Source organism: Macrobrachium nipponense, chromosome 11 (genome assembly GCF_015104395.2).
Source record: "Macrobrachium nipponense isolate FS-2020 chromosome 11, ASM1510439v2, whole genome shotgun sequence".
Lineage (NCBI taxonomy): Eukaryota > Metazoa > Arthropoda > Malacostraca > Decapoda > Palaemonidae > Macrobrachium > Macrobrachium nipponense.
Window position 1 is genome coordinate 22595824 of NC_061087.1, and position 13250 is coordinate 22609073.

At 37.4% G+C, this 13250-nt stretch overlaps 2 protein-coding genes across 3 annotated transcripts in view; one reads left to right on the forward strand and one right to left on the reverse strand.

Moving 5' to 3' along the window:
* LOC135196235 (uncharacterized) overlaps window positions 1-2991 on the reverse strand; it is a 3058-nt gene extending 67 nt beyond the window's left edge. Inside the window, exons 1-3 of the mRNA XM_064222945.1 lie at window positions 2726-2991; window positions 1857-2200; window positions 1-1072 (exon numbers count right to left, since the gene is read on the reverse strand). The exon at window positions 1-1072 is cut by the window's left edge and continues 67 nt beyond it. Of these exons, the coding sequence (XP_064079015.1) occupies window positions 851-1072; window positions 1857-2200; window positions 2726-2759 (600 nt within the window). The 5' untranslated portion in view covers window positions 2760-2991 and the 3' untranslated portion in view covers window positions 1-850. The remainder of the gene's footprint in view (window positions 1073-1856; window positions 2201-2725) is intronic.
* The window catches only part of LOC135196437 (uncharacterized), a 304074-nt gene that overhangs the window by 132457 nt on the left and 158367 nt on the right, over window positions 1-13250 (forward strand). The gene's annotated exons all lie outside the window — the stretch shown is intronic.

Genomic DNA, 13250 nt, shown 5'->3' on the forward strand with positions numbered 1-13250 from the left:
ATGCACACAGTATTTTCAGTTTTCCGAAGAGACAAGAATACCGTTGATTTCACACGTGATCAAAGTAGAATTATTATGAAGAAATCAACTTTTTACTCCAAACACTTGATATCCTCTCTCTCTCTCTCTCTCTCTCTCTCTCTCTCTCTCTCTCTCTCTCTCTCTCTCTCTCTCTCTCTCTCTCTCTTTTAAAGAATGTCTTGCCATCTGTTGATCAGTATCACGGCTAAGCTTTTCTTTAAAGTATTTCTATCTGCATTTATTAGAGGTGCTGTTGACTGATTATAAGACCGTTTGTTTATCATTTCTATATCAACAGTTCCTCCACATCGAGTATAAAGATTTCTTTGATTGACATAATCATAAATCAAACGTCATCAACACTGCCGTTTCGAAGTCTATCGCCATTGAATAAAGTCATCTAATCACGGTAAAATTCTATTCTGGCGATTCCCGTATCATCAATATTTCTTAAAAATTAAGTTTTTCATCTCTTCCTTTTCTCTAAATTCCCATTGACAGGAAACTTGATTTCGTTGTGTCTTATTACAAAGTGAGTGTTGTCGTTTGCATTGTGATATCCAGATCCTCAATTATACTGTTGTCTTTACTGGAAAATCAATTTCCAGCATCAACAATGCTTGCTTCCAGTAACGTTGCCACATCCGCTGGAACACTCAAGTACCGCATCGCTACAACTGACGGAGGTACTGTCATTACCATACCATTGCTATTATGACATTCATTTTCAATACCATCATCGCTCAATATACCATTCCCATTAGAAATTCTATAACCAGTTCCAGTTTAAAGTTGTTCAGCCATCAATGAAAACATAAGTTTTTCCATTTTATGGACCATTGACAATGGTAACCGCCTCAGTGTAATCCTCTTCTTTCGGACTGGCTGGAAAAGACTGGCCTAAAGCGAGATTCACCGAAAAGAACTGGTCTGCAGTTGAACAGTCGAAATTGTACCACCAGTCACACACCAAGTGTTCCTGGTTGAAGATTGTGCCGTTGGGACACAGGAAAGAATCTTTCCTTTGGTCGTGTTGACAGATGTGGAAGACCTGTAGAAAATACAGAGGCATTTTAAAAGCGAGGATAAATTTTGCCAGTTACAGATGGCTCTGTATTCTACAGTACATATTTCGAAAAGCAGTTATGCTTTAATAGAAAAATTTGCATATGAATTATGTATGGTGCTATCTTTTAATGTACATTGTGTCTTACAGCTTAAAAATTTAGTAAGGCCTTAAGAAACATTTTAATGTGGAATTGCCTCCATACCGATCTTTATACTAAATCCATCCCTTTTTTAATTAAAATTTATCCTGATGTGGTTTTTCATAAATAAAGCTTCGACTGTTTCAATGAAAAGGCTCTGTAAATAAGCAAGCATGCGTTATAATTCAAGTAAAATAGATGGTATTTTAAAGCTTCGTATGTGAATTTTTCTATGCCTCGTATCGAAAAAATATGAATAAGCTCTAACCATATTTCGAATCTCTTCTTATGAAGAATTGCATTTACAATGACTATGCTTCCAAGCATAAATTTGGGAATTACTAATCTGATTAGGATGTTAGGATGCTCAATAGTTTTAAGAAAGAGTAGGTAATTGGCCTCCTCTAACTTCTGTAAACCACCTAAATAAAACTAAAGACCAATTAATGAAGTTTTCCTGTTGATGCCAAACCTAAACATGAAACCTGTCTCTCAAAGTTTTCCGCTGAATCCCCAACGTAAGTAAAAATGTTTACTGTTACAAATATCAGAACCAAAACGAAACCTAAAGCTTTACTATTCACTAGAACCATTATATATCCAGCAAACAGGTAGAAAACCCCATACCTGGCAACGGGCTTCTGGATCCACGTCAGCGTAATATCCAGCAACTCGATCCTTGCAAGTGAATCCAGTTTTTGGAACGGTCGCAAGGATTGGATATTCTACTCCTGGAACTCCGCCTATTACTATAGCTAGCCAGTCAATAGGGTCGATCCCGTCGTTAATGGGATAATTTCCATTAATGTTAAATGTACCATTATCAATTATTGCATTAACGATGTTGTTGTAGGCTTCTGTATTGCCGGTAGCTTCGTATACCGTTCCAGAAAATGTATGATTCTCAACGATGATTTCATTTGTAGTTCGTAGCGTATAGTCCTGCTGGGCAAAGCACACTTCAGCGAGCACTGAGTAGAAAATATAACAGAGAATCCCTTGAAATGAAACGATTATGAAAAGTGGAGGGCAAGGTGGATGACAAGAGACACAATTACTTAAAGGAAATTGAAAAGAACCAGGTATGAAAATGTTATCAATTAGGGCACAAGGCTAATTCCAGATAATCTCTGTAGGAAAAATGGAAAAGTATAAAGTTATGAAATAAAGTCTCACTGACAGGCTGAGTTCTGCAATTAATTTTCAGGGAATTGCTCCTTAAACTGAAAAGTACGTTGACATCTATAAAACACCAATTAATAAGAGTGGTGATGTGATTCTTCAATTTATAGTATTTGTCAATATAAGGCAGAAATCAAATGGAAACTAATGTATTTTCAAAGCAGCTGGCTACTGTAACTGACATTCTTTTTTTTTAATTAATACAATGCACGTTAGTACGATTTACTCTGTTCTTATTTACGTATATGAATACTCCTTGCATTTAGTTTTGTTACTGTAAAGAAGCAGCATCACTAATCACAAGGGAAACTTACCAGTGAAAACGATCCTCTTCGTCAATGAAATCATTCTGACCTTCCCGTGTCGTAACGAATATCTTCTCCTCTTAATTTTCCTTTGTCCTCTTCGGCTCGTTACTTATAAAAAAGATAATTATGAATAATAGAATTCGAAAGTACTTCCTTATAACACTTTTTCACGGAGATTTCACGTTGCGTACGACGAGCAACAGCTGTTAAGCAGAAAGAGCGAGAAACAGCGGGATTAACAGCAGGAAAGGAAGAAGAAGAGGAGTTGTCGACTCGCCAGAGAGAAGGGTTGTGATGTCGACGAAGGACACTCGCCTTCTTATATATATACTTAAGAAGGCCGACTTCGCAATACTCTTCTGCTCAATGCAAGAATGATTAGGGACACAAATAGCGTACTTTTGTGTTATCAAGCGAACCGCAGGCATTACTTGACCGCTAAAGGTTGCAAATGTATTTTAATTCAGATCTCACGACCGGATAAGGAAAATAACTTGAATCTATTGTTTTCGGCAGAGCAAAATGATGAGGTATTTAACTTTGACTCATTCAAATTAAATGAGATAAATAAAAAACAAATACTTTTTCGAGTTCTTGTTTAGCCTGGTCTTCATCATATTTTTAATTCTTGACACCTGTGCTTCATATAAAGACGATCTTTCATGAAAATAGACCTATTTGCAATTTTCCTTCCAATAAACACAATAAATAAAGTCCATCTCTCTCTCTCTCTCTCTCTCTCTCTCTCTCTCTGCAATTAAGCTGAGGGTCAGTCAAAGACGAAGCATGACTGCTTTTGTATATATATAAAAAAAAATAGTAATTGACTGATTGATTGATCGATTATTCAAATCTATAAGCTGGCGTTCCATCAGCTATGATCAGCGGCTAAAACAATCGATTTATGAGAATAAAAAATATAATAAGGTTTTTATATAAACTACTTTTAACAAAATATATATTTACCCATGGAACTTCCATTTCATAGCTGATGGCGTTCCATCAGCTATGGTCAGTGGCTAAAGCAATAGATTTACGAGAAAAAATATTATAACACTTTTCTAAGATGAATTTAATAGAATAAATATTTCCCAATAGAATTTCTACACTTTAGACCCGTAAAACTGCCGATAGAAAATTGAAAAAAATAAAGATTTATATTTCCCAATAGAATTTCTACACTTTAGACCCGTAAAACTGCCGATAGAAAATTGAAAAAATAAAGATATATACTATTATGTAAAACTTTAAACCAACACATGTTTATTTGTTAGATTGTCAAAAGGGAATATATCATAAACTTCGAAGGCGTGTCCAAGTTTTTTTTGGGGGTGGGCGTATGGGGGGCGGGGGCGAGGGGGGAGGAAAGGAAAGGGAGGTAGGGAGGGGAGGGTTTTATTTCGGCTTTTCATCACAGATATCACTTTACTAGTATTGATCAAGTTAGAGTAATAAGAATAATAATAAATCATATAATAATAATAATAATAATAATAATAATAATGGACTCACAGTTATATATGTGTACATACATTTTTTAACAATAAAACTGTGGATTTGTTTCTCCATTTAAAGACTCATGCTTCTATGAGTATTTATAATAATATAATAATAATAATAATAATAATAATAATAATAATAATAATAATAATAATAAACCTGACTAAGAATCCTGTCTTAAAAACACAAACAAACAAACAAACGCGATGAAATGACACAAACATGATTGATGTCAGAATTTCTGTGACTTACGAGTCCATTACTGTCTGTTTTCGCTCCCAGAGCAATTTATGTATCACGGCTGAAGCAATGCGTTAATTACTTTAACATTCATTAGAAAATTACAGTACCAGAATATAAATTTGCTCTGGTCACCACATTTCAAGAGATTTCCCTCTGACATGAATCTTAATATTACGTTTACATTTATTTATTTTTTTTATTTGTTTATACATTTATTTATTCATTTACATTTTACTGCACCTCTTTTTTTTCAAATAATGAGAAATTTACTAACTGAAGTTTGTAGGTAAGGCAATGAAGTATCGTGTAAATAATAATAATAATAATAATAATAATAATAATAATAATAATAATAATAATAATAATATACTGGTAAAGCGTATGATTATGATGATACATAACATAAAAATCACGCCGTGTCTATCATAGTAATCATTATGACCAAGAACGTAAATTCTTTTACAATGATCATTAATGATGTGATGGTAAATACTATCATTCTTATTTGCATCTGTGTCTATCATGTGAACGTCAGGACGAATTTGACAGCGTGTGTTTATGTTGTATCTAAGGGTGAGAAGTAATGTCTTCATCACCTAAACTGAACCATGTTGAAGGTGATTTTGGAATATGATGGTAATGATCAATAATATCAGGAATTTTGTGCTTGTAAGTAATTTCTCACTTAAAGAGCTTTATCATTTGAATAATCATGACATGCATTTATCAGAATATGGCCGTCATCTAGCCGTGTATAATTTGCCTGTAACTGCTTACAATGCTCAAAAGAAATTAGCTATTTACCTTCAATGTTTATTTAAGAAAATTGTACCGCAATAGCAGGAGGGCTTAGCCGTCCATCTCAATTAAGCATAAAAAATTGCTTTGAGCAAGAATTCCCGTAAAATCGTCGTCAGGTTGCGTCAGAATACGGAGAGGACGACACCATCAAATTCGTCACCATTATCATAAACATCGGGAGACCTCCGGGCAATAAAAGCAGAAGCAACAACGAAAAGAAAAAAAAAACACAAACATTTGTATCCATAAAATTACGTTGCACAATGAGCAAAGACAAATAAGATAAGAGGGTTCTTCTGCGACCGCAAAAACACTTGTTGGTTGGACAACGTAAAAATAACAAAGAGAGAGAAAAATAATCTACTCGCGAAATTAAGTGTTGTATTGCTAGGCACAAGAAGACTGGCATGCAAAGAAAACGGAGGGACTGTGAGGGGTAACTCAAGTAGGATGTCTCGCGTTACAAAATTGTCATTATGTTTGATGGTATCTTGTGACAAATGTCATCATCGTTCGTTATTGATTATATGATGATAGTCAGATATATCAAATGGTTGATTATGATTCTCAAAATAAGCTGCTGGAGTCACAGAAAAGGAAGAAGGTCAAGTAGAAGTTTTATACGAGTAATAAAGAACTTACCGCGGAAATGGTAATATGATTAAACCAGAAATTGATAAAAAAAAAAAACTTAACTGTGGATTTGTTTCTCCAATAATAATAATAATAATAATAATAATAATAATAATAATAATAATAATAATAATGATGATGATAATAACAATAACAATAATATCCTTTATTTCAGCTCAGGGCCATATACATGGAATATACACATACAATACACACAATCTAGACACATGATATGTGATATGACATGATAATCGTCAATACCCACACAGTAGATGTGGAAAATAGTAGGTATTCTTAATAATGGTAATGACAGTACTAATATGAAGATAATACTAAAAAATATTAACAATGATAACGAATAAACAAAAAAAGGCATACGATTAATTTCCAGCTAGGGACCTTAGGTCGCATGTTCCAACTTATAAGAAAGACTTGGTCTTAGAAATTCTATCAAATTCCCAGAAACTAATTGGAAAACTTTCCACGTAAAATGTGAGAAGAAAAAATTAAGTATATCAGAATCTCCTCGATCTGTCACATCACCTGTCGTCATTAAAACCACTGAGGTTACCGAAGGCTTCTTCAGTTGCCGTAATTACGTTTATATGTTTTTTTTTTTTTTCGCTTCAAGTCATATCACAACTACCAAGGCCATAACCATTTTCCATTTACGACACATTACCATATCATTACTCACATTAACAAGATCGCCTCTGTCGGTGAAGCTCCTTATAGTGCTATTATGTTTATATAAGAATTTTTTTTTATTACTTACGCCATTTCCATCGCCAGTGACATCAAAATTGCCATCAGTGTTAGAATTTACGATTCGTTTTTTTTTTAATATTATCATATCCATTCCTTCTTCCATTATTGAAGGCATAGTCATTTCCAGTTCTAGTGGTGAAATCATTACCATTTTGAAATATGTCATTATCATTTTCGTTGCCTGTGGTAAATTCGTCTCCATTTCCATTGATTTTTAGTAAAACAAAACTCATTTTTATGAGAGTGGAAATGACCATTTCCACTGCAGTTACCATTCCCATTGTCACGATTGAGCTCAAAAGCGTTCCAGTTTATACTAGATTTTTATTTGAATAACTTCGGGTAGTAAAAGCCTGATTAGAAACTGAAAAATCGACAATAATCTTCCAATCGAGCATATATATATATATATATATATATATATATAATATATATAATATATATATATATATATATATATATATATATATATATATATATATATATATATATATATATATATATATATATATATATATATATACTATACATATATATACATATATACATATTATATATATATATATATATATATATATATATATATATATATATATATATATATACTATTCGTACTACCGTATTACTAATTGAATATTGCTGGGTGTTTTGCCTAATTTTAGTTGTAAACCAAAAATCTGAGAAAAACTGAATAAATAAGGAAATGATCTGGACTGTATTAATTAGAGCCTATGCCTTTCCTTGCTTGAACCAATACCTTTTGAATTTTTAATAATTATGGTTATTAACACTGGAAATATTGGGTAAAATGACTCTTCTGCTCTAATGAGCAAAAATTGATCTATAAAAAAAGTTTACTCTTTCAATAACATGCAATAAGCCTACAATATAATATCCAAGAATCTATCCTTAACAAGTAAATCCTGTTTCAGGCGATTGTGAGGGTGTATGGTTAATTTACACTATCTTACGGTTTACTCAAAATTATTATATTATTATTATTATTATTTTATCTTTCACAGTCCTCCAATTCGACTGGGTGGTATTTATAATGTGGGGTTCCGGGTTGCATCCTGCCTCCTTAGGAGTCCATCACTTTTCTTACTATGTGCGCCGTTTCTAGGATCACACTCTTTTGCATGAGTCCTAGAGCTACTTCAGCCTCTAGTTATTCTAGATTCCTTTTCAGGGATCTTGGGATCGTGCCTAGTGTTCCTATGATTATGGGTACAATTTCTACTGGCACATCCCATATCCCTTTTATTTCTATTTTCAGGTCTTGATACTAATCCATTTTCCCCTTTCTTTCTCTTCAACTCTGGTGTCCCATAGTATTGCGCCATCAATGAGTGATACTTTCTTCTTGATTTTGTCAATCAACGTCCAGTACTGGTCTATTTTGCACCCATAATCCACCCTAGCTTGTTCTTGATACCATAGTCCCAGAGGATCTTTGCCTGATCGTTTTCTATCACTCCCTCAGGTTGGTGCTCGTACCACTTATTACTGCAAGGTAGCTGGTGTTTCTTGCACAGGCTCCAGTAGAGGGCTTTTGCCACTGAATCATGCCTCTTTTGTACTGGTTCTGTGCAAGTGCCGGACATTCGCTTGCTATGTGGTTTATGGTTTCATTTTTCGTATTGCACTTCCTACATATGGGAGAGATATTATTTCCATCTATTGTTCTTTGAACATATCTGGTTCTTAGGGCCTGGTCTTGTGCCGCTGTTATCATTCCTTCAGTTTCCTTCTTGAGCTCTCCCCTCTGTAGCCTTTACCACGTGTCATCGCTGGCTAGTTCTTTAGTCTGTCTCATGTATTGTCCGTGCATTGGTTTGTTGTGCCATTCCCCCTCTGTTCTGCCTTGTCATTATCCCTTGGTCTCCCTTTTATATATTTATGCGGGTTCTACTTTTATCAGTCCCTTCTTCCCATGCACTCTTAGCCATTTCGTCCTTATTTTCGTTCTTCATTGGTTTTTCATTGTATGTTGCCCCACCAGTGCTTCTAATTCCGCGATGGTTTGAACAAGCAACAAGTATTTTCCCCCTCCTATGCTTCAGTAGTTTTCCCCAATTTCCTCCTTCCTTTCGTTTTATGTATAGCCTGTCCGTATTTGCTCTTGGGTGTAGTGTTTGTGAATTTTCATGTTTCCTCGTTTTCTGGTCTATGCTGCGAAGCGAAGTTCTGCCTTCGTCCATTCCACTATTCCTGCGCTGTATCTGATTACTGGCCTTCCCCATGTGTTTATGGCTTTTATCATATTTACGGCTTTGAGTTTTGACATGAGTATCGCCTTGAGTCTCTGCACATATTCTTTCATGATCGTATCCTTCATCTCTTGGTGTTTTATATCCCCTCCTTCCATTATTCCTAGGTATTTGTATCCCGTCTCATCTATGTGCTTGATGTTCCCATCTGGTAGCTTTATCCCTTCAGTCCTTGTTACTTTGCCCTTTTGTATGTTGACTTAGGCACATTTTTCTATTCCAAACTCCATCCTGATGTCCCCAGATACAATCCTTACAGTCTGGGAGCTACTTTATCATCTAGTTTTTCCAGGTTTCTTTTCAGTGATCTTTTGATCGTGCATAGTGTTCCTATGATTATGGGTACAATTTCCACTGGCATATCCCATATCCTTCTTATTTCTATTTTTAGGTCTTTATACTTATCAGTTACTATTATTATTATTTAGGAAGGAGACCCTCTCGTAGGCATGTTTTGTTAAAAATGACTGCTGCTTCAGCACTATTAATCTTGTAAAGAGTCTTCTCTATCTTTCTCGTTGTTGCTTAGACTGGTGAGCAACGCACCAAAGAGCATGGTAAAATTCGGTTTAGTCATTTGATTTATTATTGCTTATACAATACTCTCTCTCTCTCTCTCTCTCTCTCTCTCTCTCTCCAACGCGACGTTTCGTCCTGATCCACAGGACATTATCAAGCGATAACTGCTGAGGGACTGAATTCCAGTGGTTGTTGTTGTTTTTGATTAAGCTGACCTTGTGTCAGCACGGGCTCTTGCTCACAGAGCAGCCCGTAATAAACCCAGTGGCGAGTCCATCTCCTTATATCGCGATGTTGCGGGCTCTTGAGTACGGTCAGAGCACCTCTCCGGCAGGTCAGGTTTTCATTGGTTCCTGGGAAGGTGACTCATACGGCGGGCGTTTACGAGTCTTGCAGACCTTCTCAGGTGGGGGGTATCACCGAGAGCCTCTTGATTGGCTTCTACCTGAGTGACGTCACCCCTGGTATTATTCTCATGTCCGGTGTTTGTTTCATGCGTGCTGGTACTTTCGTTGGGGGGGAGGGGTGTGGTCCTCCTCACACACGTCGGTATCAGGAACGCTTCTTGGGTGGTAGTAAGGGGAGGCTTTTGCTTGAGGATAAGCAGCGCTTCTAGGAGACGCAGACGTCGTGGGTCAGGTGCTCTCCCGATGATCTTAATATTCCTGACGAATATTAGGCGTGCTGCCTAATGGCACCCTCCTGGGCGTGGCAGGAGATCCTTTTTGACAGGCGCATCGTCGTCATGCCGATGTAAATCCCAGGGCATCCTTTGGCGGGGCATACGTATCGGTAGACAACGTTGGACTGCTTTAAGGGGTCTCCTACCGGCGGGGAGGGGTTGTTCTTCATCAGGAGGTCCTTCGTACGCCGATTCTTGTAGTAAACATCACAAGAGACAACATCGTCAGGAATATTAAGATCATCGGGAGAGCACCTGACCCACGACGTCTGCGTCTCCTAGAAGCGCTGCTTATCCTCGAGCAAATGCCTCCCCTTAATACCACCCAAGAAGCGTTCCTCATACCGACGTATGTGAGGAGGACCACACCCCTCCCCCCAACGAAAGTACTAGCACGCATGAAACAAACACCGGACATGAGAATAATACCAGGGGTGACGTCACTCAGGTAGAACCCAATCAAGAGGCTCTCGGTGATACCCCCCACCTGAGAAGGTCTGCAAGACTCGTAAACGCCCGCCGTATGAGTCACCTTCCCAGGAACCAATGAAAACCGACCTGCCGGAGAGGTGCTCTGACCATCCTCAAGAGCCCGCAACATCGCGATATAAGGAGATGGACTCGCCATGGAACTCTACGGGCAGCTCTTGAGCAAGAGCCCGTGCTGGCATAAAGCCAGCTTAATCTTAAACAACAACAACCACTGGAATTCAGTCCCACAGCAGTTATCGCTTGATAATGTCCTGTGGAATCGGAGAAACGTCGCGTTGGAGAGAGAGAGAGAGAGAGAGAGAGAGAGAGAGAGAGAGAGAGAGAGAGAGAATTGTATAAGCAATAATAAATCAAATGACTAAACCGAATTTTACCATGCCCTTTGGTGCGTTGCTCGCCAGTCTAAGCAACAACGAGAAAGCCGTCATCAGTAAGATAGAGAAGACTCATTTTTACCAAAGATTAGAATTAGTGCTTGAAGGCAGCCAAAGTCAATAATTATTATTGTTATTATTCTTATTATTATTATTATTATTAGTTATTAATTATTATTATTATTATTTATTTCAGTACATAAAACCTATTCACATGGGACAAGCACACGGGGGCCATTGACTTGAAATTCAAGCTTCCAAAAAAATGGTTTCAACCCATACTGCGGACCCTACACCGCAGCAGTAACCCTTCATGATACATAGCCAGTGATCTTTCATCGCCCTGGGGAGATGCGAACCCGCGACAACTGAGTGTCATATCACGACACTAACCACTATACCAGAGGACCAGCAAAGATGCTTTCTTTTGTTCCTTATGTTTAGTACTTAAGGGAATAATGGCCTTGAAGCTGATGTTCATGACCCCCTTTCTGTCCAAATTTTCGGGTGATTATGAGCAGAATCTTTAGTATTATTTTCCTTGTTCGTAAACACTGCTTTTCCCACAGTACATAACACCCCATCCATTAGATTTAATTCCATAGTGACGCAACATCAAGAATGAGTACATTTATTTTCATCTAATGTCGTCATCCTAATTCTTAGAAATTATAAAAAAATAAAAAATTGTTTCCCCAGACTCCTACAATTAGCATTCACAATTAAACCGCAAGCGACGTAAAAGTACTTTATATCGTTCAAGATGTCGAAAGAGCAGCAGCCGTTTCACTCTCTGAGAAGGACAGTGGAAATGACCCTTATTAAGTTGTTAAACGATTGAGATAAATATATCGTTCTCGCTCACCGCTCGGAGGAACGAATGATTAAAGACGGGATTATTTCAGCCAGAGAAAGTTTTCGTAAGTTCTTAAGTTAATTCATCTCATTTGCATTCGGCTGAGAATTTTCTAGAGATATTACTTAATATCCTCCTTGATAGTCTATTATCAGATGAAGACCTGTTCTATGTAAGTCTGCATTATTATTATTATTATTATTATTTTTTTTTTTTTTTTTGCTCTATCACAGTCCTCCAATTCGACTGGGTGGTATTTATAGTGTGGGGTTCCGGGTTGCATCCTGCCTCCTTAGGAGTCCATCACTTTTCTTACTATGTGTGCCGTTTCTAGGATCACACTCTTCTGCATGAGTCCTGGAGCTACTTCAGCGTCTAGTTTTTCTAGATTCCTTTTCAGGGATCTTGGGATCGTGCCTAGTGCTCCTATGATTATGGGTACGATTTCCACTGGCATATCCCATATCCTTCTTATTTCTATTTTCAGATCTTGATACTTATCCATTTTTTTCCTTCTCTTTCTCTTCAACTCTGGTGTCCCATGGTATTGCGACATCAATGAGTGATACTTTCTTCTTGACTTTGTCAATCAACGTCACGTCTGGTCTGTTTGCACGTATCACCCTATCCGTTCTGATACCATAGTCCCAGAGGATCTTTGCCTTATCGTTTTCTATCACTCCCTCAGGTTGGTGCTCGTACCACTTATTACTGCAAGGTAGCTGATGTTTCTTGCACAGGCTCCAGTGGAGGGCTTTTGCTACTGAATCATGCCTCTTTGTACTGGTTCTGTGCAAGTGCCGGGCATTCACTTGCTATGTGGTTTATGGTTTCATTTTTCGTATTGCACTTCCTACATATGGGAGAGATGTTATTTCCGTCTATCGTTCTTTGAACATATCTGGTTCTTAGGGCCTGATCTTGTGCCGCTGTTATCATTCCTTCAGTTTCCTTCTTTAGCTCTCCCCTCTGTAGCCATTGCCATGTGTCATCGCTGGCTAGTTCTTTAGTCTGTCTCATGTATTGTCCGTGCATTGGTTTGTTGTGCCAGTCCTCTGTTCTGTCTGTCTTTCTCCTGTCTCTGTATATTTCTTGGTCTTCGTCTACTTTTATTAGTCCTTCTTCCCATGCACTCTTTAGCCACTAGTCTTCACTGGTTTTTCATTGTCATTGCCCCAAGTGCTCCTGTTCTCCGAATGTTGACGCAGTCCTCTATACTTAGTAGTCCTCTCCCTCCTTCCTTTCGTGTTATGTATAGTCTGTCCGTATTTGCTCTTGGGTGTAGTGCTTTGTGTATTGTCCTATGTTTCCTTGTTTTCTGATCTATGCTGCGGAGTTCTGCCTTCGTCCATTCGACTATTCCTGCGCTGTATCTGATTACTGGCTCACTGCC